Source organism: Salvelinus fontinalis, chromosome 23 (assembly GCF_029448725.1).
Source record: "Salvelinus fontinalis isolate EN_2023a chromosome 23, ASM2944872v1, whole genome shotgun sequence".
Taxonomy (NCBI): Eukaryota; Metazoa; Chordata; class Actinopteri; order Salmoniformes; family Salmonidae; genus Salvelinus; species Salvelinus fontinalis.
The window spans coordinates 40,094,844-40,120,273 of NC_074687.1; the positions used below are offsets into that span (position 1 = coordinate 40,094,844).

Here is a 25,430-nt window from a genome sequence, read left to right on the forward strand (position 1 = left end):
GCCATTTGCCTCATACAGCGTGACATCTTCACTTTGAGTTGATCAGGCTGTTGATTGTGGCCTGTGGAATGTTGTCCCACTCCTCTTCAATAGCCCTGTGAAATTGCTGCACATTGGCTGGAACTAGAACACGCTGTCGTACATGTCGATCCAGAGCACCCCAAACATGCTCAATGGGTGACATGTCTGGTGAGTATGCAGACCATTGAAGAACTATTGACATTTTCAGATTTTAGGAATTGTGTACAGATCCTTGCAACATGGAGCAGAGCATTATCATGTTGAAACATGAGATGATGGCGATGGAAGAATGGCACAACAATGGGCCTCAGGATCTCAGTCACTGTATCTCTGCATTCAAATCGCCATTGATAAAATGCAATTGCGGTTGTCTGTAGCTTATGCCTGCCCATACCATAACCCCACTGTCACCATGGGGCACTCTGTTCACAACCTTGACATCAGCAAACTGCGGTTGTTGGACGTACTGTCAAATTCTTTAACATTGTTGGAGGCGGCTTGTGGTTAAGAAATTAACATTCAATTCTCTGGTAGGACATTCCTGCAGTCAGCATGCCAATTGCACACTCCCTCAACAATTGAGACATCTGTGGCATGACAAAACTGCTAATTTTAGTGGCCTTTTATTGTCCCCAGCACAAGATGCACGTGTGTAATAATAATCATGCTGTTTAATCAGTTTCTTGATATGTCACACCTGTCTGGTGGATGGATTATCTTGGCAAAGGAAAAATGTTCAGTAAGGATGTAAAAAATGTATTGACAATTTCTGGATTATTTTATTTCAGCTCATGAAACATGGGACCAACACTTGGTGCGTTTATATTTTTGATCAGTGTATCAGTATCGACAAGGCCTATTGATTAACGAGACTCACTATTTCTCGTATTATTAGTATTATTTTGTTCTATAATTTGCCATTTACCTTGAAACATTTTCTTTTCTTACACTGTCTCAATGGGCCACTACGCTATAAAAAGGATATTAAGCGCAATGGCTCAGGACACTCTTGACGTCGAAACGTAAGTCACCTGCCCGCATCCTGTACAATGTATTAAAGTGAGCTAAAATAACATTTCTGCTTTTTTTGTTAAGTGCTCCAACTCCTTTCGAAAGAGTCAATTGGATATTTGATAAACATGTTTGTAATTAATAAGGACATTTCTTACCTAGGCGACCTACTGCACATTAACCTAACAACTTCCAGTGTCACGTGTTGAGCAATCGGTCATGAGGTTTAATTGTGTACGAAAGGTAAGCGCCACCTGTCACCAACAGCACAAGGTAGGCTGATAACAGATAAAGAAAGGTAAGCGACTGTTTTCAAAGATTTATAGTTTTAGATTTGGTAATATTAACAATATCAGTAATAAAACGCTTTAGTCTGATTTAACACCTGCACACATGAAAGTAGTACCTACCTAGCTGATTTTGGTTTATTATTCTATATCCAGTGATGCCTACAGAATGTTGGTTCCGTTAATGCCTGTGTGTTTTGCGCCACCTAGTGTAAGCTAAGGATGTTCACTTTTATTTACAGGAAGAACATCTACGGTGACAAAATGGTGTCATTAATCTGCACGCTCCAGGACCATCGAGATGAAGTATATTGGTGCGCGTTCTCCCCCACACTACTGGCGACTTGCTCCGGGGATAAGACCATACGCGTCTATAATACCAATGACTTCTCGGAGTTGCCGTTTTCGCCTCTGTCAGGCCATCGCTATGGAGTTCACTGCTGCAGTTTCAGTGTATGTGGCACCTACCTGTTCACTTGTTCCACAGACGCTTTAACTATCATTTGGAGTATGGCAACAGGTGAGGTAACAACAAAATTTGAACATCCTGGAGGAAGCCCAGTCAGGGTGTGCTCACTGTCTCCCGACTCCTCTCTCCTGCTGTCAGGGGCATCAGATGGAACCTTGGCCCTTTGGGATTTACACACTAAGAAATTACGCAAGTAGGTTATAGATCATGAGACAAATCCCTATATTGCATTGTACCAGTCAAACATTTGAACACCTACTCATTCAAAGGTTTTTCTTTACTTTGACTATTTTCTACATTGTAGAATAATAGTGAAGACATCAAAACTATCAAATAACATGTATGGAATCATGTAGTTACCAAAAAAGTGTTCAACAAATCAAAATATATTTGAGATTCTTCAGTGGCTCCCCTTTGCCCTGATGACAGCTTTGCCCACTCTTGGCATTCTCTCAACCACCTTCATGAGGTAGGCACCTGGAATGCATTGTAATTAACAGGTGTGCCTTGTTAATAGTTAATTTGTGGAATTTCTTTCCTTAATGCGTTTGAGCCAATCAGTTGTGTTGTGTGTGTGTGGGGGGGGGGGGGGGTAATAATACTGAAGATAGCCCTATTTGGTAAAAGACCAAGTCCATATTATGGCAAGATCAGCTCAAATAAGCAAAGAGAAACGACAGTCCATCATTACTTTAAGACATGAAGGTCAGTTAATCCGGAAAATGTCAAGAACTTTGAAAGTTTCTTCAATTGCAGTTGCAAAAACCATCAAGCGATATGATGAAACTGGCTCTCTTGAGGACTGCCACAGGAAAAGAAGACCCAGAGTCACCTCTGCTGCAGAGGATACGTTTATTAGAGTTAACTGCCCCACAGATTGCAGCCCAAATTAATGCTTCACAGAGTTCAAGTAACAGACACATCTTAACATCAACTGTTCAGAGGAGACTGTGTGAATCAGGCCTTCATGGTCAAATTTCTGCAAAAGAAACACCACTAAAGGACACCAATAAAAAGAAGAGACTTGCTTGGGCCAAGAAACACGAGCAATGGACATTAGACCGGTGGCAATCTGTCTTTTGGTCTGATGAGTCCAAATTGGAGATTTTTGGTTCCATCAGCTGTGTCTTTGTGAGACGCAGAGTAGGTGAATGGATGATCTCCGCATGTGTGGTTCCCACCGTGAAGCATGGTGGAGGAGGTGTGGTGGTGCTTTGCTGGTGACAGTGTCAGTGATTTATTTAGAATTTAAAGCACAATTAACCAGCATGGGTACCACAGCATTCTGCAGTGATACGCCATCCCATCTGGTTTGGGCTTAGTGGAACTATAATTTGTTTTTCAACAGGAAAATTACCCAGCACACCTCCAGGTTGTGTAAGGGCTATTTGACCAAGAAGGAGAGTGATGGAGTGCTGCATTAGATGACCTGGCCTCCACAATCACCCAACCGCAACCCAATTAAGATGATTTGGGATGAGTTGGACCGCAGAGTGAAGGAAAAGCAGCCAACAAGTGCACAGCATGTGTAGGAACTCCTTCAAGACTGTTGGAAAAGCATTCCAGGTGAATCTGGTTGAGAAAATGCCAAGAGTGTGCATAGCTGCCATCAAGGCAATGGGTGTCTACTTGGAATAATCTACATTTTGATTTGTTGAACACTTTTTTGGTTACTACATGATTCCATATGTGTTATTTCATAGTTTTGATGTCTTCACTATTATTCTACAATGCAGAAAATAGTAAAATAAAGAAATACCTTTGAATGAGTAGGTGTGTCCAATCTTGAATGAAGAATTATATTGCTTGTCCTTGTTGCTCCAACCTAATAAGTGTATATAGGCCTACTCTTTAAAATGGTACGTCATATTCCAATGTTCAACTTCCCAGATCTAAGGCCGTGACAGAGTCCACGGTGATGGCGTGCTGCTTCGCTCCGTGTGGTCAGATGTTTGTGACAGGATGTACATCTGGAGATATCAAAGTGTGGGATCTGGACACGAAGCAGCTCTATGCAGAGAGGGATGCCCATGATATGGGGGTGACCTGCTGCTATTTTGCACCCCAGTTTGACATTGGTAAGATGAGCACAGCACAGTTACCTCATTACCTGATCCTCTCCTTACGTCACTGTTCTCTTCAACAAATTGGGAGAGTGCCCCAGTTGAGGTATCATGTGTAAGAAAAAAAACACATACAGTACCGGTCCAAAGTTTGGCAGCACCTACTCATTCAAGTTTTTTTTTTTTTTTTTTTACTATTTTCTACATTGTATAATAATAGTGAAGACATCAAAAGTATGAAATAAAACATATGGAATCATGTAGTAACCAAAAGTGTTAAACAAATCAAAATATATTTTAGATTCTTCAAAGTGGCCACCCTTTACCTCGATGACCGCTTTGCACACTCTTGGCATTTTCTCAACCAACTTCACCTGGAATGCTTTTCCAACAGGAGTTCCCACATATGCTGTGCTCCTGAGTGGCGCAGTTGTCTAAGACACTGCATCTCAGTGCAAGAGGCGTCACTGCAGTACCTAATTCGAATCCAGGCTGCATCACATCCAGCCCTGATTGGGAGTCCCATAGGGCGGCGCACAATTGGCCCAGTGTCGCCCGGGCTTGGCCAGGGTAGGCAGTCATTGTAAATATGAATGTGTTCTTAACTGACTTGCCTGGTTAAATAAAACATGCTGAGCACTTGTTGGCTGCTTTTCCTTCACTCTGCGGTCCAACTCATCCCAAACCATCTCAATTGGGTTTTCGGTCGGTTGATTGTGGAGGCCATTTACCAACCAGGTAAAAGTTGAACAAGTTCTCATTTACAACTGCGACCTGGCCAAGATAAAGCAAAGCAGTGTGACAAAAACAACGACACGGTTACACATGGGATAAACAAACGTACAGTCAATAACACAATAGAAAAATCTGTATACAGTGTGTGCAAATGAAGTAAGGAAGTAAGGCAATAAATAGGCCGATAGTGGCAAAGTAATTACAATTTAGCAATTTACACTGCAGTGATTTATGTGCAGATGAGGATGTGCAAGTAGAAATACTGGTGTAAACAAGAGCAGAAAAACAAAAACAGTAAATTTTCTAAAATTGCTAAAAACAATTTTTTACTTGGTCATTACGGGGTATTGTGTGTGTAAATGAGTGAGTGAAAACATGTATTTACTTCCTACAGTCCTTTTTACTCATCTTTATCAAAGGTAAATTATGATTAGATGATTATGATTAATGTTCCACCCGCTCTCAGCTAATCATTTATTAAACTGGTGAAACATTTATTTAATCTTTCATCAACCATTAACATGAGTTCCTATTATCAATGCAATCCATTTATGATTGTCAGAGTTGAATTCTAGAAATTGCCTGAAATGTATTATCAATGTTTCCCAGCGCTTTAAATGATAGGCAACAACCATTTTTGTCCTCCTATTGTGATGGGTTTTTATTATGAGGGTTATTGCCTGGTTTGTAAACAAGTTAACCATATTATTCTGATGGAGGGCCAATGTGCCGGGTTTGTTCCTCTGCTCCACAGATTTCAGTTCGGTGGAGTTTCGATTGGCCTCCTGTGGACAGGACAGTCAACTGAAGGTATGGATCGTATCTCAGCATGGTGCAGCGGGTAAGCTGGCCTGGCCTCCATTCACCCCAGGCCGTCTCTCTCTCTTCTTTCTTTTCTCTCCTTTCTTTTCTCTCTCTTTCTCTCTTCTTTCTCTCTCTCTCACGGGGAGAGATAGGGAACAGCATCAACAACCTTGAATTATCTGCACTGAATAAAGTAATTGCATTAGTGTTTAGAACAAACCGCATCAGTGCTGAAAATAATCCTCATTAATAATAGATTGTTTTTCCGTCATATCAGATTTGACAAGAGACCAGCAAGGTTGTGTGCTCTTGCCTGGGTGGTTGTGCTTGTATTAATAAATGTATCCAAACATTGTTTAAAGTGTGTTTACGGTATTTTCAACACATACTAGTTAGGGTCCAATATGCTGGTCTCTGTTCTAGATGTGTGTATATATACAGTACCAGTCAAGTTTGGACACACTTACTCATTCAAAGCTTTTTCTTTATTTTTACTATTTTCTACATTGTAAAATTATAGTGAAAACATCAAAACTATGAAATAACACAAAAAAGTAGCCACCCTTTTCCTCGATGACAGCTATGCACACTCTTGGCATTCTCTCAACCAGCTTCACCTGGAATGCTTTTCCAACAGTCTTGAAGGAGTTCCTACACATGCTGTGCACTTGTTGGCTGCTTTTCCTTCACTCTGCGGTTCAACTCATCCCAAACCTTCTCAAATGGGTTGAGGTCGGGTGATTGTGCAGGCCAGGTTATCTGATGCAGCACTCCATCACTCTCCTTTGTCAAATAGCTCTTACACAGCCTGGAGGTGTGTTGGGTCATTGTCCTATTGAAAAAAAAATGATAGTCCCACTAAGCCCAAACCAGATGGGATGGCATATCACTGCCAAATGCTGTGGTACCCATGCTGGTTAAGCATGCCATAAATTCCGAATAAATCACAGACAGTGCCACCACCCCACACCACCACACCAGCTCCTCCATGCTTCACGGTGGAAACTACACATGAGATCATCCGTTCACCTACACTGCGTTTAACAAAGACACAGTGGTTGGAACCAAAAATATCCAATTTTGACTCATCAGACCAAAGGCCAGATTTCTAGCGGTCTAATGTCCATTGCTCGTGTTTCTTGGCCCAAGCAAGTCTCTTCTTCTTATTGGTATCCTTTAGTAGTGGTTTCTTTGCAGCAATTCGACCATGAAGGCCTGATTCACACAGTCTCCTCTGAACAGTTGATGATGAGTGGTCCTGAATGGCCTGATGGCAGGCTTTGTATTAGCCTGGAACAGGGGTGGGCAACATAAATCTCACTTTTTTTTGTTGTTGTTGCCCGTGATGGTGATGGATAGTCTTGTCCTGTCCTACTTGTATAGTACAGTACAGGTCGTGACTTACCTGTCTCTGTTGCTGTGGAAACAGCTGTTCCTGGGTGAGCTGTGTGTCCAAGGTGGTGTTCCACATGGATGTGTTGTGGTGCCATTGTCCTCGAGCAGCAAACACAGGACACTGAAGGGAGCACACAGAAATACAGTGAATAAAACCAGCGAACACGTACCTCTCACAGGCTGCAGAATAGGCCGCCTGCTGCAAAGTACGGGCCCTGGTGCTGTGCCTCGCCTGGTTATTGTTCCACATTCACAGGAAATTGTCTTTTGCAGATGGGCTTAGCTGCATGGGTGGAATTTTTATCGTCATCATTTTTCAGTTCTCTTTTGTGTCAGTAACCTTTCAATTCAACTGGCATTCTACTTCTGCTTCCTGTAGCCAATGTGTTATTATTCATGCGTTTCCTCCTTAATTGTCCTGTAGTGTTTTTCTTTTTTTTTGTGTTTTAGAAAGAAAGATATGTTTTTTTTATCTGTATCTCTTCGTTCACTGTGAATTGTAATAGCCACATGGCCGTCACTACTTACTCAGCCTGTAAAGGCTCCATTAAAAAGAAGCAATTAGTGATTTTGAATGACTTGCCAGCAGGGAAAAAATGTCATGTAGATAAGATGAATTTGAAAAAGGACAACAGCCTTACCACAGTGCTCAGTTGTCAACCTGCAAATACGATGTGGCATTACTGAATTGGAATGTAGTGTGTGTGTGTGTGTGTGTGTGTAGCCAAATCCTAAATGGACAGTCAGTTGTTAATCCAACTGTGTTTGTGGTCAAGGGAAGGATTGCAGGGATGGTCAGAGGGGTGGTCAGTGTGACACACAGCCAGTGGGGTGTGGGTGGCGAGGTCTTCTCTACATGAGGTCTTTGTGTGTTATTGATTCCCAGCCTGTGAGATGAAGCTGCTCCACACTCTGACTGGTCAGTCGGCCCCTGTGCTCTCCTGTGCCTTCTCTTCTGATGGTGAGCTGCTTGTCTCAGGGTAAGACCGTCCGTCCTCCATGTATGCTCTGATGTTAGTCCTCTCATGACCCTTAACCCTAACCATAGCTCTGGTCCAGGGCGTTTTGTGCGGATTGCGAGCTGCGTGAACACCCTGGACCAGAGCTATCCTAACGCAAGCCGCACGAACGCCTTAGACTAGACCCACTTGGCACACACTGGTTGAATCAACGTTGTTTCCACATCATTTCAATGACATTACGTTGAACCAACGTGGAATAGACTTTGACGTCTGTACCCAGTGGGGACTACCCTAACACTCATTTTGGCAGAGCCTTAATGCTACTCTAGGGTACTTATAGGAATAATTACAGTCATAGCATCACTGTAATGTAAGGTGTGACCAAATAATTCTATACATCCCTATTCAGTAGGAATAAGCCTCTGTTGGTATTATCAGGCTGCTTTTAAATACTGCTGTTTTCCTATTGGACCACTAGGGGTCTCTACTCTGTTACAACATTCTGCTCTGTGAGTGAGGCTTCAATCTCATTCAGCTCGGGTTTGTTTAGTGAAGTAGCAGTTTTTGCTTAATTTCTGCACATAATGGGAAAATACAATTGTTTTATGAGTGATTGTTTGTTTGTATCTTGTACTGATGAGCTGTTGGAAGAAAAACAATGTAATCACTCTTACGTGTTCTTCAACAGCTCAGTGGATAAAACAGTGACCGTGTACAATGCGGTATGTAAAACACAATCTTGGGTGTGGTCTTAGTAATTTTTTTTGCTTTTTAAACAGATATATCCGTCCACGCTAGCACCACTGTTTCCCGCGTACAAATCACAGTCTCTAAACAGTGAGAAATGCCAGACATTCTTCTTTGTCAATGTTTGTTTATCTCTTCCTTTGTAGAGCGATGGAGTCCTTCTTCACACTTTGAAACGGCATGAGAGGTACCAGCATGACCTGCCTGTTACTCTCTGACGTTATATAACTCACTGGAATTGTATGCATCAAAGACACTGAATTCCTGTGCCCCTCCCCCTCTTAGCTTTGTGACAGCCTGTGCCTTCTCTCCAACCCTGCCCTGGATGGCTACAGGCTCCATGGACAAGAAGGTCAACGTGTGGAGGATAGCAGATAGAGATAGCGGGCAGGGTAGGTAGTAGCCTGCTGTACTCTAATGTACCACTCAAAGCCCAGCAGCCATTTTGTGTGAGCCAGACAGCCAGTTCCATAGGGAGTATAGCCCCAGTGGGAGAGGCTCCTCTGGGAGAGCTGGAGGAGGAGTACTGTGCCTGCTGTGCTGACAGGGCCAGACTCAAGCAAAGTAGAAAAAGATAGAGGAAGATGTGTTTCCAATGACATCATCAACCAATTTGTAGACAATTTGTAGGCAATTGGTTAAAATCACATGATGCACACCCATGATGTCATTGGAAACGCTTATCTTCTATATTTTTTTACTACCAAACATAGAAACGGGCCTTTTTCACATATGTTGATGTTGGGGTGGTGCTGGAGATGATGAATAGGAATGACCCTTTAATGGTCATTAGCAGACTGGCTCTGAACCTAGGTGACGCGATCCATAATGGCCTCGTCTAACCTCTAAGCCCCACAGTGCCACACTTGCAGAGGGCACAATGGAGAGACCGAGAGAAATCAGATGAAATGTCTTAAACACATAAACACTCAAGAAATGACATCAGGGGGCCAAGCTAGACTAGAGTATTCAACAGAGGGTTTCCTTCTGAGTAGGCACGTTGACAGAGCACATTCCAAGCTCTCTCTCTCTCTTGCTCTGTGTACACAATCTCCTTTGAAAGTGATTCATCTTGTGTTTTCTTGTGACTTCTAGCTCAATCCAGGAACCCCTCATGCCAAGGTAAGAACAAACAGGAAAATGTCTTATCATTCGTTCCAGTGCATGATGGGACGGTCAGGAGCAGAAGTCTCCAGATACTGCCCACAGATGCTGATCTTTGGTCAGTTTAGCATTTTCCCCACTAATGGGGTTAGGATTAGGGGAGCTGATCCTAGATCTGTACGTAGGGGAAGCATCACCCTGGAGCTGGAGCCAGATACTGGGCCAGTAAATGGATAAGATGTCTGGAGGAAGCATTAAAATAAGCGATGATGACTTGTAAAGTGACAGATGATGATGAGGAGCCAGTTCAAGAGTGGAACCTTTCCAGATAAAAAAAGAACCCTCTCTTGGCAGAGCTTCCCTAACCCCCCAGTCAGCTAGGCTCCCAGAAGCTTCAAGGATATTGACATGACCTTCCCCTGAGTCGCAAATAGAGTGCACTACTTTTGACTAGGTCCGTAGGGTGCCATTTGGGATGCAGGCTCAGATTCCTATCTCTGTGGGACTGTGAAGGGGGAGGTGTTACCGTGCAGTGCAGGCAGGTTTGATAAGAGGACACTTACTGTTCTGGTGCGTTTTGGTTGATAGTGTTGCTGCTGTTTCACATAACATCATTAAGCCTCCCTTCACATGTTTGCTTCTAAGAGGGAAATTCAGTGGGGAAGTCAGTGGTGGTGTTATTTTGGAGGGGGGGGGGAGGGGGGGCAAGGAAACGATTGTGAATGACTGGGATAACAGATAGCGAGAGATGGAGGGTGACGTGAAGGGAGCAAGAGAGGTGAGGAAAAGCAAACAATGCCCCGTTAATGTGAAATAGCTCCACTAGTCCCCACTGTTATCACTCAGCTGCTTAATGATAAACACTCCATGCTTTACATTTCCTACGTGGTGCCATTAGCAAGCGCAGCACACAACACCGTGCGTTTTATCTTAGCGATACATGGAAAAATGATAGCCGCTCGCACAATGTCATGTGAAGGTTGCCTCTGACAAACAGTGTGCCTGCAAAACACAACCTTGTCGGGGGGAGGGAGACTCCGGAGCTGATAAATATTCCCAGGGCATGCAAATGTGATTTTAAAGCACTTGATCAAAAGAGGATGTATCGTTTGGTGACAGGTTAGGAATCACTGGTTGGTCATTTGCTATCAGCACCGATGGAGGGTCTTTGTGTGGGATGTGTGGTATGCGTTTGTAGGGATCTGATAAGTAGTATTGCAGGAGATGGGCGGGGGTGAAGGACTCGAGGAGGGGGCATGTGAGAAGGCCCTTCCTCCCTTCCTGTGTTTGTGTGTGTCCCACAGGGGCAGGAAGGAAGCTGTCAGGTCACTCCAGGCTGCTGGTGAGCGACTGGTCCGAGGAGGATGTGTTGGCCTGGCTGAGTGAGGAGGGTCTGGAGGAGCTGGTCACCACCTTCACAACCAACAACATAGACGGCCCTGAGCTGCTCTGTCTGACCAAGGAGACCCTGGCCTCAGAGCTGAGTGTTGGTAAGGACCTGGAATTCACAACTAGGGTTGCAAAATTCTGGTAACTTTCCCCAAATGACCAGATTTTCCAGAAACCCAGGTTCAGTGTTTCTCCTATATTTTTTTTGCAAAGGTGGTGTATGGGGGGGGGGATACTTTTTTTTATAGAAGGAGTTTGAGAAGAGCTGACAGGAAATGTTGCAGCGTGAAAGCTAATTTCCTGTAATTCTACACATTTTGCAATGGCTAATTCTGTATTCTTATGCTCAAACATTATAACCAAATCAATGGGGGCCCTAATCAGGGATCCTAAGCATGTGCTCGGTCGGTAATCCAGCCATGCCAAAAATACTCCTAAATTCATTTTATTTATTGATTTAATAATTTTAGCTTTTATTTTGGTGATTTGTAGTTCTCAAAGATTATATCTATTTTTTTTTTTTACATATACAGGTAAATTATATTTTCTCCAAACTTCCTGACTGCTTTTAGTCATTTAAATTTCCACTGAAAGCGTTTTTCCATCCAGATTAATTTAGTGAAAAATGTGGGTGTGGCGGCAACAATTTAACAGCGGTGCAGTGGGGAAACACTGTGGGTTGGAAGATTCCCGGAATCAGGACATCCAGAATCCTCCAACTATGATTTCTGTAAATCCCTTTTACCACCCTACTTACAACACAAAGATTTAAGGCATGTCTAACCAGGGGCGCCGCCAGGGGTTTTGGGCTTCATGAAAATATGTCACATTGTGCCCCAACACCACAGGCCACACCAACCCTGCGCAATTGCTGTAACCACACACCTCCAGAACCCAATCGACCCAATCAAAGCTTTAAATAACTCTACCTTTGCAGGCTTGCAACTCTCTTGTAGTCCAATATTTACTGTACGATATTTACTGACAGTGAGCCGTGGAAATATAACACTGTGCAGACATGCATGCAACATTCTGCATACAGTGGAATTCACTATTTGATGCAAGACTGATACCCTCTATAAGAAATGTGCTAAAGGCCATCTTTTACAGTCTAACTGTAATTTTAATGGTACAATTCTTGAATGGAAAGTTCTCTTAACATGCATGAATAACTTAAATATAACTTAAATATACATTAACCTCTTCAATTCAAATAAATTAACGTTATCATGCCTGTGGGCATCGTGTGTAGTGATTCAATATCCATAGCCATGCCATTTAACAGTTATCACTGGCCCTTACTCGCCAAGAGCGAGCCTTCTTGCTAGCGAAGTCACTGATCAGCTTGTTTTTCAACATCCTTACTTTGTCTCTTTCTGTGCACCTTCTCTCATTTGCTCCATCCTCATCATCTGCATTTCATTTTTTTTTACATTTATTTCACTTTTATTTAACCAGGTAGGCCAGTTGAGAACAAGTTCCCATTTACAACTGCGAACTGGCCAAGATAAAGCAAAGCAGTGTGACACAAACAACACAGAGTTACACATGGGATAAGCAAACGTACAGACAATAACACAATAGAAAAATCTATGTCAGTGTGTGCAAATGTAGTAAGATTAGGGAGGTAAGGCAAATAAATAGGCCATAGTGGCGAAATAATTACAATTTAGCATTAATACTGGAGTGATAGATGTGCAGATGATGATGTGCAAGTAGAGATACTGGGGTGCAAAAGGGGAAAAAAAATAACAATATGGAGATGAGGTAGTTGGGTGTGCTATTTACAGATGGGCTGTGTACAGGTACAGTGATCAGTAAGCTGCTCTGACAGCTGATGGTTAAAGTTAGAGAGGGAGATATAAGTGTCCAGCTTCAGTGTCCAGTGTCCAGCTTTTGCAATTCGTTCCAGTCATTGGCAGCAGAGAACTGGAAGGAAAGGCGGCAAAAGGACGAGTTGGCTTTGGGGATGACCAGTGAAATATACCTGCTGGAGCGCATGCTACGGGTGGGTGTTGCTATGGTGACCAGTGAGCTGAGATAAGGCTGGGCTTTACCAAGCAAAGACTTATAGATGACTGTTTACCCAGTGGGTTTGGCGACGAATATGTAGCGAGGGCCAGCCAACAAGAGCATACAGGTCGCAGTGGTGGGTAGTATATGGGGCTTTGGTGACAAAACGGATGGCACTGTGATAGACTACATCCATTTTGTAGAGTGTTGGAGGATATTTTGTAAATGACATCGCCGAAGTCAACGATCAGTAGGATAGTCAGTTTTATGAGGGTATGTATGGCAGCATGAGTGAAGGAGGCTTTGTTGCGAAATAGGGAGCCGGTTCTAGATTACATTTTGGATTGGATCTGCTTAATGTGAGTCTGGAAGGAGAGTTTACAGTCTAACCAGACACCTAGGTATCCACATATTCTAAGTCAGAACCGTCCAGAGTAGTGATGCTAGGCGGGCGGGCGGGTAATCCGTTGTGCAATCCGTTGTGGAGCATGCATTTATTTTTGCTAGCATTTAAGAGCAGTTGGAGGCCACGGAAGGAGTGCTGTATGGCATTGAAGCTTGTTTGGAGGTTAGTTAACACAGTGTCCAAGGAAGGGCCAGATGTATACAGAATGGTGTCGTCTGCGTAGAGGTGGATCAGAGAATCACCAGCAGCAAGAGCGACATCATTGATATATACAGAGAAAAGAGTCGGCCCGAGAAATGAACCCTGTGGCACCCCCATGAAAACGGCTGCACAGTACTGTCTTTTATGTATGGCGGTTATGATATCGTTTAGGACCTAGAGTGTGGCTGAGGTGCACCCATGACCAGCTCGGAAACCAGATTGCATAGTGGAGAAGGTATGGTGGGATTCGAAATGGTCGGTGATCTGTTTGTTAACATGGCTTTTGAAGACTTTAGAAAAGCAGGGCAGAATGGATATAGGTCTATAACAGTTTGGGTCTGGAGTGTCTCCCCCTTTGAAGAGGGTGATGACTGTGGCAGCTTTCCAATCTTTAGGGATCTCAGACGATACGGAAGAGAGGTTGAACAGGCGTTTTAACAATTTCCGCAGATAATTTTAGAAAGAGAGCGTCCAGATTGTCTAGCCCAGCTGATTTGTAGGGATCCAGATTTTGCAGCTCTTTCAGAACATCAGCTATCTGGATTTGGCGGAAGGAGAAGTGGGGGGGGGGGGCTTGGGCAAGTTGCTGCGGGGGGTGCATAGCTGTTGGCTGGGGTAGGGGTAGCCAGGTGGAAAGCACGGCCAGCCGTAGAAAAATGCTTATTGAAATTCTCGATTATTGTATATCGGTGGTGACAGTGTTTCCTAGCCTCAGTGCAGTGGACAGCTGGGAGGAAGTGCTCTTATTCTCCATGGACTTTACGGTGTCCCAAAACATTTTGGAATTAATGCTACACGATGCATATTTCTGTTTGAAAATGCTAGCCTTAGCTTTCCTAACTAACTGTGTATATTGGTTCCAGACTTCCCTGAAAAGTTGCATATCGCGGTGGGCTATTCGATACTAATGCAGTACGCCACCGGATGTTTTTGTGCTGGTAAAGAGCAGTCAAGTCTGTAGTGAACCAAGGGCTATATCTGTTCTTAGTTCTACATTTTTTTGAATGGGGCATGCTTATTTAAGATGGTGAGGAAAGCATTTTTAAAGAACAACCAGGCATCCTCTACTGACGGGATGAGGTCAGTATCCTTCCAGGATACCCGGGCCAGGTCGATTAGAAAGGCCTGCTCGCTGAAGTGTTTTAGGGAGCGTTTGACAGTGATGAGGGGTGGTCATTTGACCGCAGACCCATTACGGACGCAGGCATTGAGGCCGTGATCGCTGAGATCCTAGTTGAAAACAGCGGAGGTGTATTTAGAGGGCAAGTTGGTCAGGATAATATCTATGAGGGTGCCCATGTTTACAGATTTAGGGTTGTACCTGGTAGGTTCCTTGATAATTTGTATGAGATTGAGGGCATCTAGCATAGATTGTAGGATGGCCGGGGTGCTAAGCATATACCAGGTTAGGTCACCTAACAGTACGAACTCTGAAGATAGATGGGGGGGGGCAATCAATTCACATGGTGTCCAGGGCACAGCTGGGGGCTGAGGGGGGTCTATAACAAGCGGCAACAGTGAGAGACTTATTTATGGAAAGGTGGATTTTTAAAAGTAGAAGCTCGAACTGTTTGGGCACAGACCTGGATAGCATGACAGAACTCTGCAGGCTGTCTCTGCAGTAGATTGCAACTCTGCCCCCTTTGGCAGTTCTATCTTGACGTAAAATGTTGTAGTTGGGGATGGAATTTCTGAATTTTTGGTGGCCTTCCTAAGACAGGATTCAGACACGACTAGAACATCAGGGTTGGCGGAGTGTGCTAAAGCAGTAAATATAAGAAATTTAGGGAGGAGGCTTCTGAAGTTAACATGCATGAAACCAAGGCTTTTACGATTACAGAAGTTAACAAATGAGAGCGCCTAGGGTGTAGGTGTAAAGCTGGGGGCTACAGGGCCTGGGTTAACCTCTACATCACCAAAGGAGGAGTAGGATAAGGGTACGGCTGAAGGCTATAAGAACTGGTCGTCTAGTGCGTTGGGAACAGAGAATAAAAGGAGCAGATTTCTGGGTGTGGTAGAATACATTCAGGGCATAATGTACAGACAAGGGTATGGTAGGATGTGAGTACAGTGGGGGTAAACCTAGGCATTGATCGACGATGATAGAGCTTGCATCTCTGGAGACACCAGTTAAGCCAGGTGAGGGGTGTGTGACAAAAGAGCTATCTAAGGCATGTTGAGCTGGACTAGGGGCTCTACAGTGAAATACAGCAATAATAACTAACCGGAACAGCAGAAGACAAGGCATATTGACATTAGAGAGAGGCATGTGTAGCCGAGTGATCATAGGGTCCAATGAGCAGCAATATGTGAGTCAGGGAGCTGTTCGGTAGTCGCTACTATGCTAGGCGAGCGGAAGGCACGGCGTTCAGAAAGCTAGCGGGCCGTGGCTAGCAGATGGGTCATTGGTACTGCCGGCACTGTCTTTCACCTCTTCCTCCACTTCCACGCTCCTCCCTGACAAAACTGTATCACTTGAAGAGGGTCTTGGCCCTGTAGAGTGTGCTTGACACATATGATAGTATATCCTATAATATAATACCATTTGTAATGTCGTGACGTTGTATTAGTTAATGTGGCGACTGTTGCTCATCAAATGATTACAAGTTTCTAATTACGTGATTAACTGAATCAAGCAATTATTAACTCATTAACCTGGGGCACCATGGGAAAACTAGTTTTCATTGAGTTTCTATTTCCCAAATTAACTCAAATAATATCAGAATATTGATTTTACCACAGCCACTAATTAACCAGTTGCCTCTAACAGTCTCGTTCTGAACGTCGTATAGCCCGGTATTCTGCACGGACCCGGGTCTCACTAATGAATTCGCACCACACCAGTCTTAGTTGAATGTTTATTTACTAAAAAGCTAAAATGATAATAGATACACATACACAAAAACACATTCTAGGCTATTGATTAGAACTTAGTATAACGGGCCAACACACTAGGGTGCGTGTTACCCAAAATGGGGGTTTAAAAGAGAGAGAAAGAGAGAAAGTACACAAGAGGAATATAGATTTGGGTGAAATTGTCAGCTATGCTCATTCTAACCCTAGCCTTGCCCCAAACTGCCGCTGTTATGAGTCAGAATATAATGATGTAATTACTTGTGGAGGGTCTCCGTGGATTTTCCCGCGTGGACCGTTCAAGCTGCTCAATGACGCACTTCTCCTGCGCACCTCTCTAGGTGTCCTCACGACACGATGTCCGTGTCCTTTGGCTTTACTGGCCTGTTCCTTTGTCCTCGCTCTGGAAGGGGTCTACGGAGGACAGATAGCTCTGTAGCTCAGAGCTCACAGCGTAAAGATGAAAGAGTGTAGATATCACGATTCGATGGGGAGTGGAGGCTAGGTGGTTTGGCTTGAATACACCCGCTTAGACACGCTACTCATCCGTAGCTTGGGTAGAAAAAGATTTCTTTGTCTTCAACTTGTTGCGTTTTGGATTCGCTGACCTTTTAGACCTTTGGCTGCAGCTCGGGTCACTTAGTCATATCTGTTAATTCTGCACTCACAGGTTTTATACCCTCGGGTCAGAAGTGGGCGTAACCGCCTTCAGGGCAATTCTCTGGGCGTACCAGGTTTAAGGGGCAAGGTATAGATTTTACTCAAATCCAATTTTAGACAACTAACTTCACATTTCATCTCTACCGAAACATTCTCTTTGATTTGGACATTTTCCACACAACGTACAATGTATAAACATCAAGCATATATGAGGAAAACTCTTAACGTTACAATGTTTTCATAATAACGTAATCTATTAACCTTTAATAACAAAACAAAAATGACATACATTTTCATATTCCATCTATCGTCATGACCACCATTGTAGTTGACGGAAACCACTGTTCCAAAGTCCCTTTATTGCATGTGTAAAGTTCTGAGGCTGGTTCTCCATAGTGAGAGGGAATGTTTTCTGTGGCCTCAGAATTACCATGAGTGTGAGGGGTCATAAAACCCCCACATCTTCAGACCCTTAGATCTCTCCTCATCTGTTGGGGTTGAGAGATAATCTGTAGGGTTGTGGTCTCCTGTAACCTGACATGATCAGGACAGTCACGACAGTAATAACATCAGAACCAAAATTTCAGTTGCTATTTCAGTGACGTTGTTGACTTAAATTAACTGCATGCACCACGTAAAAAAAATTCACCGCACTGAAAACTGCAGAATACTGACCCAAATTTCCTCCAGTTGCGTATCACCACCATTAGATGTCAGTAAACTACCATATTTATGTCTGCATCAAAGCCATGGAGATTTTCCTTGGCCATATGATTTGAAGGTATTATTTTAACATTGGCTGTCACTTATACAAACTGAGTCACTCAATGCTTCAAACTGTTCAGCATCCAATACAGACTATAGGCTGTTTTTGTTTCATATAATGATCATTATGTGGAAAAATAATTAGTGTTTTAATTCTTATAATTGAAAAGGGTTGAATCATTTCATTTTTTTCATAATAATAATTTTTTTTATTCCCACCGACTATGCCAACTGACATGTCATTCAACACAATGCTGCTCACCTCCTTTTTCAGTTGGGAGTAGGGCTGGTTCAGGGGTATGGGTATGGGGAGACAGGGCTGCTGAGCCTGAAGCTGCATCTGTTGGGACTGGCACCAGGCAGGGGCAGGGACAACTGATTTAGTATGAATATCTTGCTAAACCTTTGCCTGCGTTGATTAAATGTCAGCTAAAAGAGGAGTGAAATGTAAACACTCAGAATTTTCTGTGAAGATATTATGTAACTAATGTTAAGGGAGCAAAAGTAGCCTATTTTTTTTTTTTTTTTTTTAACCGTTATTTTACCAGGTAAGTTGACTGAGAACACGTTCTCATTTGCAGCAACGACCTGGGGAATAGTTACAGGGGAGAGGAGGGGGATGAATGAGCCAATTGTAAACTGGGGATTATTAGGTGACCATGATGGTTTGAGGGCCAGATTGGGAATTTAGCCAGAATTTATTTCACTATGTACTAAGCTAACAGGTTAATTTTCACCAGTCACAGACTACACCCACCTTTCTTTGTGAAAAATTGGGTGACAGAGTGTCGCCCTTTCTTTTCTCTCCTGTTTTTTCTTTCTTTTCGTTTTTGTAAAGCAGATTTTTCTTTAGGAAGCTGAGACATGATGCTCACTCCTCACTCGCAATTCACGGCTAGCAAGTACCGTTTACACCTGGTTTGGGGGCAGGACCAGGTAAATAGAGGGTGTGAAAAATAAACCGTTTAGTTTTATTAGTACATTGTAAATAAAATATATTAATGATGAAAGGTTAATAATTTAATATTGAACATTTTTTACCAAATGTTCCCCCGAAATGCGTCGCCCCTGTGTCTGACCTGTGACCTGGCATCTCCATTCCTCATTAGTAATGAAGGGACCCAGGAGTAGATACATAGGATTATTCTGGATTGTGCAATTCTGTTGGAATGGAATACATGCCACAGAGGCTTTTATCTGTCTTCTAATATTCCCACAATGCTCCCAAAATCAAATTGTAATCTGCTTTGGGGCTGCCAAGCTGTGACATTACTACTTCTAAAATGTCCCATCGGATATTACTTGCTTATATAATTTGCTTCAGACAATTTCCCATCAGCCATCAGATGACCTTAGATGTTAAAATAGTTTGGACAGGACCTAGTGTCTTACATTTTCTATGGCATTTTCTATGGCACCTCAACCATCAATGTTAGAGAGAAAATGATATGTTTACTGTGTGTCTTCACTGTGATATGATTGAAATAGATAGTGCCAAAAGACTATAGTTTTCTGAATCCGTATTAATCATTACCAATGAATCATTACTGAGGAAGCAATACATTGCTATGAATCCCCTTTCCTTTCTGCTGTCCACACTAACCTACTTTAGGATTTCCTGAAGATGCTGTTTGTGGAGACAGTGAAATAAATTAGATTCTTCACCACATCTCTGTGGAGGAGGGTTCTCAAACTGGCAGAACCCTTCCCAAAAAATGTATCTATTTTATTGTTGGACATAAAAGACTGTAAAAACACCAAGTGATTTTAATTTTGGAAATCTGTTCCAAAGTATTCCCACGCATAATAGAAAGATACTGTATATGTGATTGTATAGCAATATAAGCAAGGTTTGAAATTATACTTTTTTTTGTAAAATATATCTGTTTTGGCTTCTTGCGGTCAATATGAAGTCTCCAAATGATTTGTAATTATGTTCCGGCCCCCTGACCATACACTCAAGACAAAAATTGTCCCGCAGCTACAACCTAGTTGATGATCCCTGCTGTAGGGGTTTAGGGAGAATTCTGTATCACACCCACAGAGAGAGAACAGCACCTCAGTGCATCACAGTAGGACATGTGTTATCTCTAGGGACTAGATCTTCTGGTACTACAACTCCCATCTACAGCAAACATCAGTCCGCTGCATTACAGGTTTATGGTGGTTTGTCAATGTATCCCAATGTAGTCTTGGTCCTGTGATTGTCAATATGCAAACTGTGAGGGTAAGTTACAAAGTGTATTTTGCAAGCAATCATGAATGTCACCTCATTTGCTGCAATGCAGTCACAAAGAAAGATACTGTAAATATTGCTCAGAGTTGAGCAATTCCCTTATCCACATTAGTTAATTGTATGACTAATGGGTTCAGCAAGTCTGATTGGACGTACACATTTTGATTGAGCACTTTTCCCCACTGGGATTTGACCTTTTGTGATTGCACTGCCCGATCTATCTATAGTGCTGCATCTGCACTGAGTTTCCTCCAATCACATTGGTTGAGTCTACTCCCCACAGTCTCATGGGGCCCCTGATTGCAGGTGCTGGCTAATTAACTCTACCGAGACACTAAAGTCATCATGACCTAGTGCCATAATCTCACTGATATGTGGCAGGTGGTGGGGTTTCTGTCTTTCACGCCACCAATACAGTTTTCTGTCAGTTCCTAGCCTAAGTGCACGTGTGTGTGTGTATGTGTTTGTTTCCCTTGAGCACCAAATCACTAGGCAATGGCAGAACCCTGATTAACAAACAGAGCATTCCATATGTAGGAGCAAGGTCTTCCACAGGATGAGGTCTGATTGGGTTGCTGCTAGATGGTGTGAAGTTACGGTAAAAAAGTTGTATGTTCAGGTCGCATCAGGGAGAAATTTAGCTAACCCTAACTGTATACCATCTAGTCAAAACCGTCTGATTGGGGAGATGATCATTCTTTGGTATTCATCCCGGACCCTGTCGAACTGCCTGACAATGAGGCCGTTTTCAGACTGCAGCTCAGTTCTGCTCCACAGAGGCCCTAACTGAATCATCTACAATGCAGCCAAGGGCAGGAGGCGGATGTCATTGTGTCTGGGACTCTGTTTCACCATGCCAGAAAGGTGGCGTGCTGCTCTAATAAAGGTGGCCTACTGGTATCTGCTGTCGACATACTGGCACCCACCGGAGAACCACAATTCTCTGGCCCTGGAGATGCACTATTCAAACCTATTCCATTGGGTAACTGTAGGCTTTCGGAGTTACAATTCTGTCGAGCAGCGGTTGCTTTGCTGTGCCCCAAGTGATAGCGGACATCTTCCTGGTAACCATCTCTCTTCCTGTGGAACATTCCAAGTTCCAACACCGATCCTCAGGGATGACGTTCAGTTGCCTGCTGCTTTTGAAAAGCAGAGCTTTAAAACCGTCTACAGGCTTTGAATCATCAGTATTACCCTTTGTTTCTGTGAAGATGGGTGAAGGAGAATCCCAGTCAGATTTATGCATCTGTCTCTTATCGGGGTAAACCAGAAGAAAGGATTGCACATTTTATTGAACAGTAGATGCTGTCATTCCCGTGAAATTGGGTTTCCTAGCACAGATAATGAGGGCTTGTTTATGGAAGCACTGACCCTGGCAGTTCCTCAGCTTGGCTTTATCCTTCACCAATGTCCACACACATGCTGTGTTAATTTCTTGGGAAATGTACTACTACCACAAATAACCATAAATATGACTTATCTATACAGGCCCAGACAATCAGAATGAGTTTTCACTCACAAAGGGCTTTATTACAGACAGAAATACTCTCAGTTTCATCAGCTGTCCGGGTGGCTGGTCTCAAACAGTCCTGCAGGTGAAGAAGCCGGATGTGGAGGTCCTGGGCTGGCGTGGTTACACTTATGGGAGAGAAATGAACATTCAATTCTCTGGCAACAGCTGTGGTGGACATTCCTGCAGTCAGCATGCCAATTGCACGCTCCCTCAACTTGACACATCTGTGGCATTGTGTTGTGGGACAAAACGGCACATTGTAGAGTGGCCTTTTGTCCCCAGCACAAGCTGCACCTGTGTATTTACATATTTATTTAACCTTTATTTAACAATTGCACGCTCCCAGCACAAGGTGCACCTGTGTAATGATCATGCCGTTTCATCTGCTTGTTGATATGTCAGGTGAATGGATTATCAAAGAACCCAGAAATTTTCCATAATGCACAAATTTGTGTACAACATTTAAGAGAAATAAGCTTTTTTGTGCATTATGGAACATTTCTGGGTTCTTTGATTTCAGCTCTTGAAACATGGGACCAACACTTTACGTGTTGCGTTTTATATGTTTGTCCAGTATAGTTTTGTATGTTGCCATTGTTTTGCTAGAGTCGGTGGGTCTCCGTGGTAAAGTCCTGAGGAAGGTGGAAGCTCTGAAGGCAGAGTTGACCGGACTAGACGCCCCAGATGAGTTCCTCTGTCCAATCACCAGAGAGGTGATGAAGGACCCTGTCATTGCTGCAGGTGAGGGAGAGGGCATAAAAACATCCCTCACATAAGCTGCATATTTTGGTATTTTGACCAATCCGATCAGCTCTGAAAAATCTTACTTGAAAAGATCTGAGATTTGTCAAGACTAATAAGTGGAAAAAATATCCAAATTGCGTTGCCATACAGTGCATTCAGAAAATATTCAGACCACTTCACTTTTTCCACATTTTGTTATGTTACAGCCTTATTCTAAAAAATGGCCCCCCCTCCATCTACACACAATGCCCCATAATGACAAAGCAAAAACAGGTTTTTAGCCATTTTTGCAAATGTGTTTAAAAAGAAAAATGTAATATCAGATTTACATAAGTATTCATACCTTGTACTCAGTACTTTGTTGAAGCACCTTTGGCAGCAATTACAGCCTCGAGTCTTCTTGGGTATGACGCTACAAACTTTGGCACACTTGTATTTGGGGAGTTTCTCACATTCTTCTCTGCAGATCCTCTCAAGCTCTGTCAGGTTGGATGGGGCACGTCGCTGCACAGCTATTTTCAGGTCTTTACAGAGATGTTCAATCGGGTTCAAGTCCGGGCTCTGGCTGGGCCACTCAAGGACATTTAGAGACTTGTCCCGAAGCCACTCCTGTGTTGTCTTGGCTGTGTGCTTAGGGTCATTGTTCTGTTGGAAGGTGAATCTTTGCCCCAGTCTGAGATCCTGAGCGCTCTGGAGCAGGTTTCATCAAGGATCTCTCTCTACTTTGCTTCGTTCATCTTTCTCTCGATCCTGACTAGTCTCCCAGTCCCCGCCGCTGAAAAACATCCCCAGTATGATGCTGCCACCACCATACGTCATGGTAGGGATGGTGCCAGGTTTCCTCCAGACGTGATGCTTGGCATTCAGGCCCAAGAGTTCAATCTTGGTTTCATCAGACCAGGGAAATTGTTTTTCATGGTCAGAGTACTTTAGGTGCCTTTTGGTAAAGTCCAAGCAGGCTGTCATGTGTCTTTTACTGAGGAGTGGCTTCTAGTTGGCCCCTCTACCATAAAGGCCTGATTGTTTGAGTGTTGAAGAGATGATTGTCCTTCTGGAAGTTTCTTCCATTGCCACAGAGGAACTCTGGAGCTCGGTCAGTGACCATCGGGTTCTTGGTCACCTCCCTGACCATGGCCCTTCTCCCCCGATTGCTCAGTTTGGCCAGCTCTAGGAAGAGTCTTGGTGGTTCCAAACTTGAAAGAATAATGGAGGCCGCTGTGTTCTAGGGGACCTTCAATGCTGCAGAAATATTTTGGTACCTTTCTCCATATCTGTGCCTCAACACAATCCTGTCTCGGAGCTCTATGGACAATTTCTTTGACCTCATGGCTTGGTTTTTGCTCTGACATGCACTGTCAACCGTGGAACCTTTTATCTAGACAGGTGTGTGCCTTTCCAAATCATGTCCAATCAACTGAATTTATCACAGGTGGACTCCATTCAAGTTGTAGAAACATCAAGGACGATCAATGGAAACGGGATGCACCTGAGCTCAATATCGAGTCTCATAGCAAAGGGTCTGAATACTTATGTAAATAAGGTCTTTGTTTTTTATTTTTAATACATTTGCGAACATTTACAAAAAACCTGTTTTCGCTTTGTCATTATGAGGTATTGTGTTTAGACTAAGAAAAAAAAGATTTAATCCATTTTAGAATAAGGCTGTAACGTAACAAAATGTGGGAAAAGTAAGGGGGTCTGAATACTTTCCAACTGCACTGTATACATGTCCTTGTTCGTCAATGCTAACATAGCCCATTTGTTATTGTTAAAAAAAATTGAAATCTGCACTGTTTCCTGCTCCAACTCACGTTATACTGTACGTAGCCTATAAAAGTAATTATGTCAATGTCTGATGTATAAAATGTGTCTGAAATCAACAGATGGATATTCCTATGAGAGAGAGGCCATTGAGAGTTGGATCAGCGCTAAGAACCGCTCCAGTCCCATGACCAACTTACCTTTACCAACCACTCTGGTCATGCCCAACAGAAGCCTGAAGACCGCTATTGGCCGTTGGACTGCCACTCATTGATTGATTGGTGTACGAGTAATCAGTAATGCCTTACTCTGAAGCAGACTGTAAAATGAGGTCACCCAATTGTTTCCTATGAGAATACTCAGTGACACATTTGATGATCAGGAAGTGTCATTTCAGCATGTCGCCATCTTGCTACATGGAGTTTTTGGAAACATTGCATGCGCAGTTTGAGCTACTCTAGGAAGTGACGGTGCAGGCTAGCTCAGTGTTGCACCCTCTCATGGAGAACCTCAAGTTGAAGGCCAACCAGGTACTACAGGCTACCATAGGCAACTAAATGATCCTTAGAACTTTGTCTGTGTGTGATTTTAAAGGAATTGCTTCAAAGACATCCATCCAGTGAAATAGAAATCATGTACCATGATTGTGTTTGTGATGACTGACAATCAGTTCACTGCACAGTTCTATTACATACTTTTGATTAAACATTTATGAATGAATGATATGTCTTTTGCCTGTGTGTGCCTTGTAAATGACTAGATCTTTACATAATTTGTGCAAAAGGATTTTGTTGGAATAAACTAAACTGAAGTCGACGTTTATACTGTATATGCAGTATAAACATGTGGTTCTAAAATGTATTGCGTAACTTTGCTCTGGTCCAGGATGTTTAGTGTGCATTCAAACGGGCACTACCGCCCTGGACCAGAGCTATGTTGAACTGTGCCTCGTCTGTTCCCTGCTACAATGACAGCCAGCAGGCCTGAGTGTTTTCTCAGTGGGATTTTATTTCCCTATGTTGGGAATGGCAATAATGTTATATTACAGTATGTGATTATGGGTAACACAGCTCACAATACTGGAAACATGGCAACCATTTCAACATACATACATATTAAAATATTATCGATGGCACCATGCTCCCCCAAACCTTTTGTTTATAGATGTTTTTTTTTTTTTTTAACTCTTTATTATAAATTGAAATTGTGGCATGCACTTAAACCAATATTACTTTGACAGAGCTTATTATTGAAATCGTAAAATGCCTTAGTAGCTGTGCAAAAATAACTA

General features: G+C 43.0%; 1 protein-coding gene and 1 long non-coding RNA gene across 2 annotated transcripts; one reads left to right on the forward strand and one right to left on the reverse strand.

The window, feature by feature from the left end:
* Window positions 1-1,227: 1,227 nt before the first annotated feature.
* LOC129821323 (WD repeat, SAM and U-box domain-containing protein 1-like) lies at window positions 1,228-25,279 on the forward strand. Its single transcript, XM_055878881.1, has 12 exons — window positions 1,228-1,330; window positions 1,562-1,981; window positions 3,679-3,866; window positions 5,341-5,427; window positions 7,672-7,765; window positions 8,436-8,469; window positions 8,641-8,681; window positions 8,780-8,886; window positions 9,590-9,616; window positions 10,903-11,088; window positions 22,241-22,375; window positions 24,262-25,279. The coding sequence occupies exons 2-12, from the start codon at window positions 1,584-1,586 to the stop codon at window positions 24,411-24,413; spliced, it is 1,449 nt and encodes a 482-aa protein (XP_055734856.1). The 5' UTR covers window positions 1,228-1,330; window positions 1,562-1,583; the 3' UTR covers window positions 24,414-25,279.
* LOC129821324 (uncharacterized) lies at window positions 4,219-17,318 on the reverse strand. Its single transcript, XR_008754296.1, has 3 exons — window positions 16,722-17,318; window positions 6,796-6,906; window positions 4,219-5,574 (listed from the first exon to the last, which is right to left on the reverse strand). It is a non-coding gene; the product is annotated as an uncharacterized LOC129821324 (long non-coding RNA).
* Window positions 25,280-25,430: the final 151 nt, after the last annotated feature.

Bases quoted from the DNA above. Each gene is read 5' to 3' on its own strand.
- LOC129821323 (XM_055878881.1), top strand. From the start codon at position 1,584: ATGGTGTCATTAATCTGCACGCTCCAGGACCATCGAGATGAAGTATAT. The intron at 3,867-5,340 runs GTAAGATGAGCA...TCTGCTCCACAG, and splicing joins TGCACCCCAGTTTGACATTG to ATTTCAGTTCGGTGGAGTTT. The intron at 22,376-24,261 runs GTGAGGGAGAGG...TGAAATCAACAG, and splicing joins GGACCCTGTCATTGCTGCAG to ATGGATATTCCTATGAGAGA.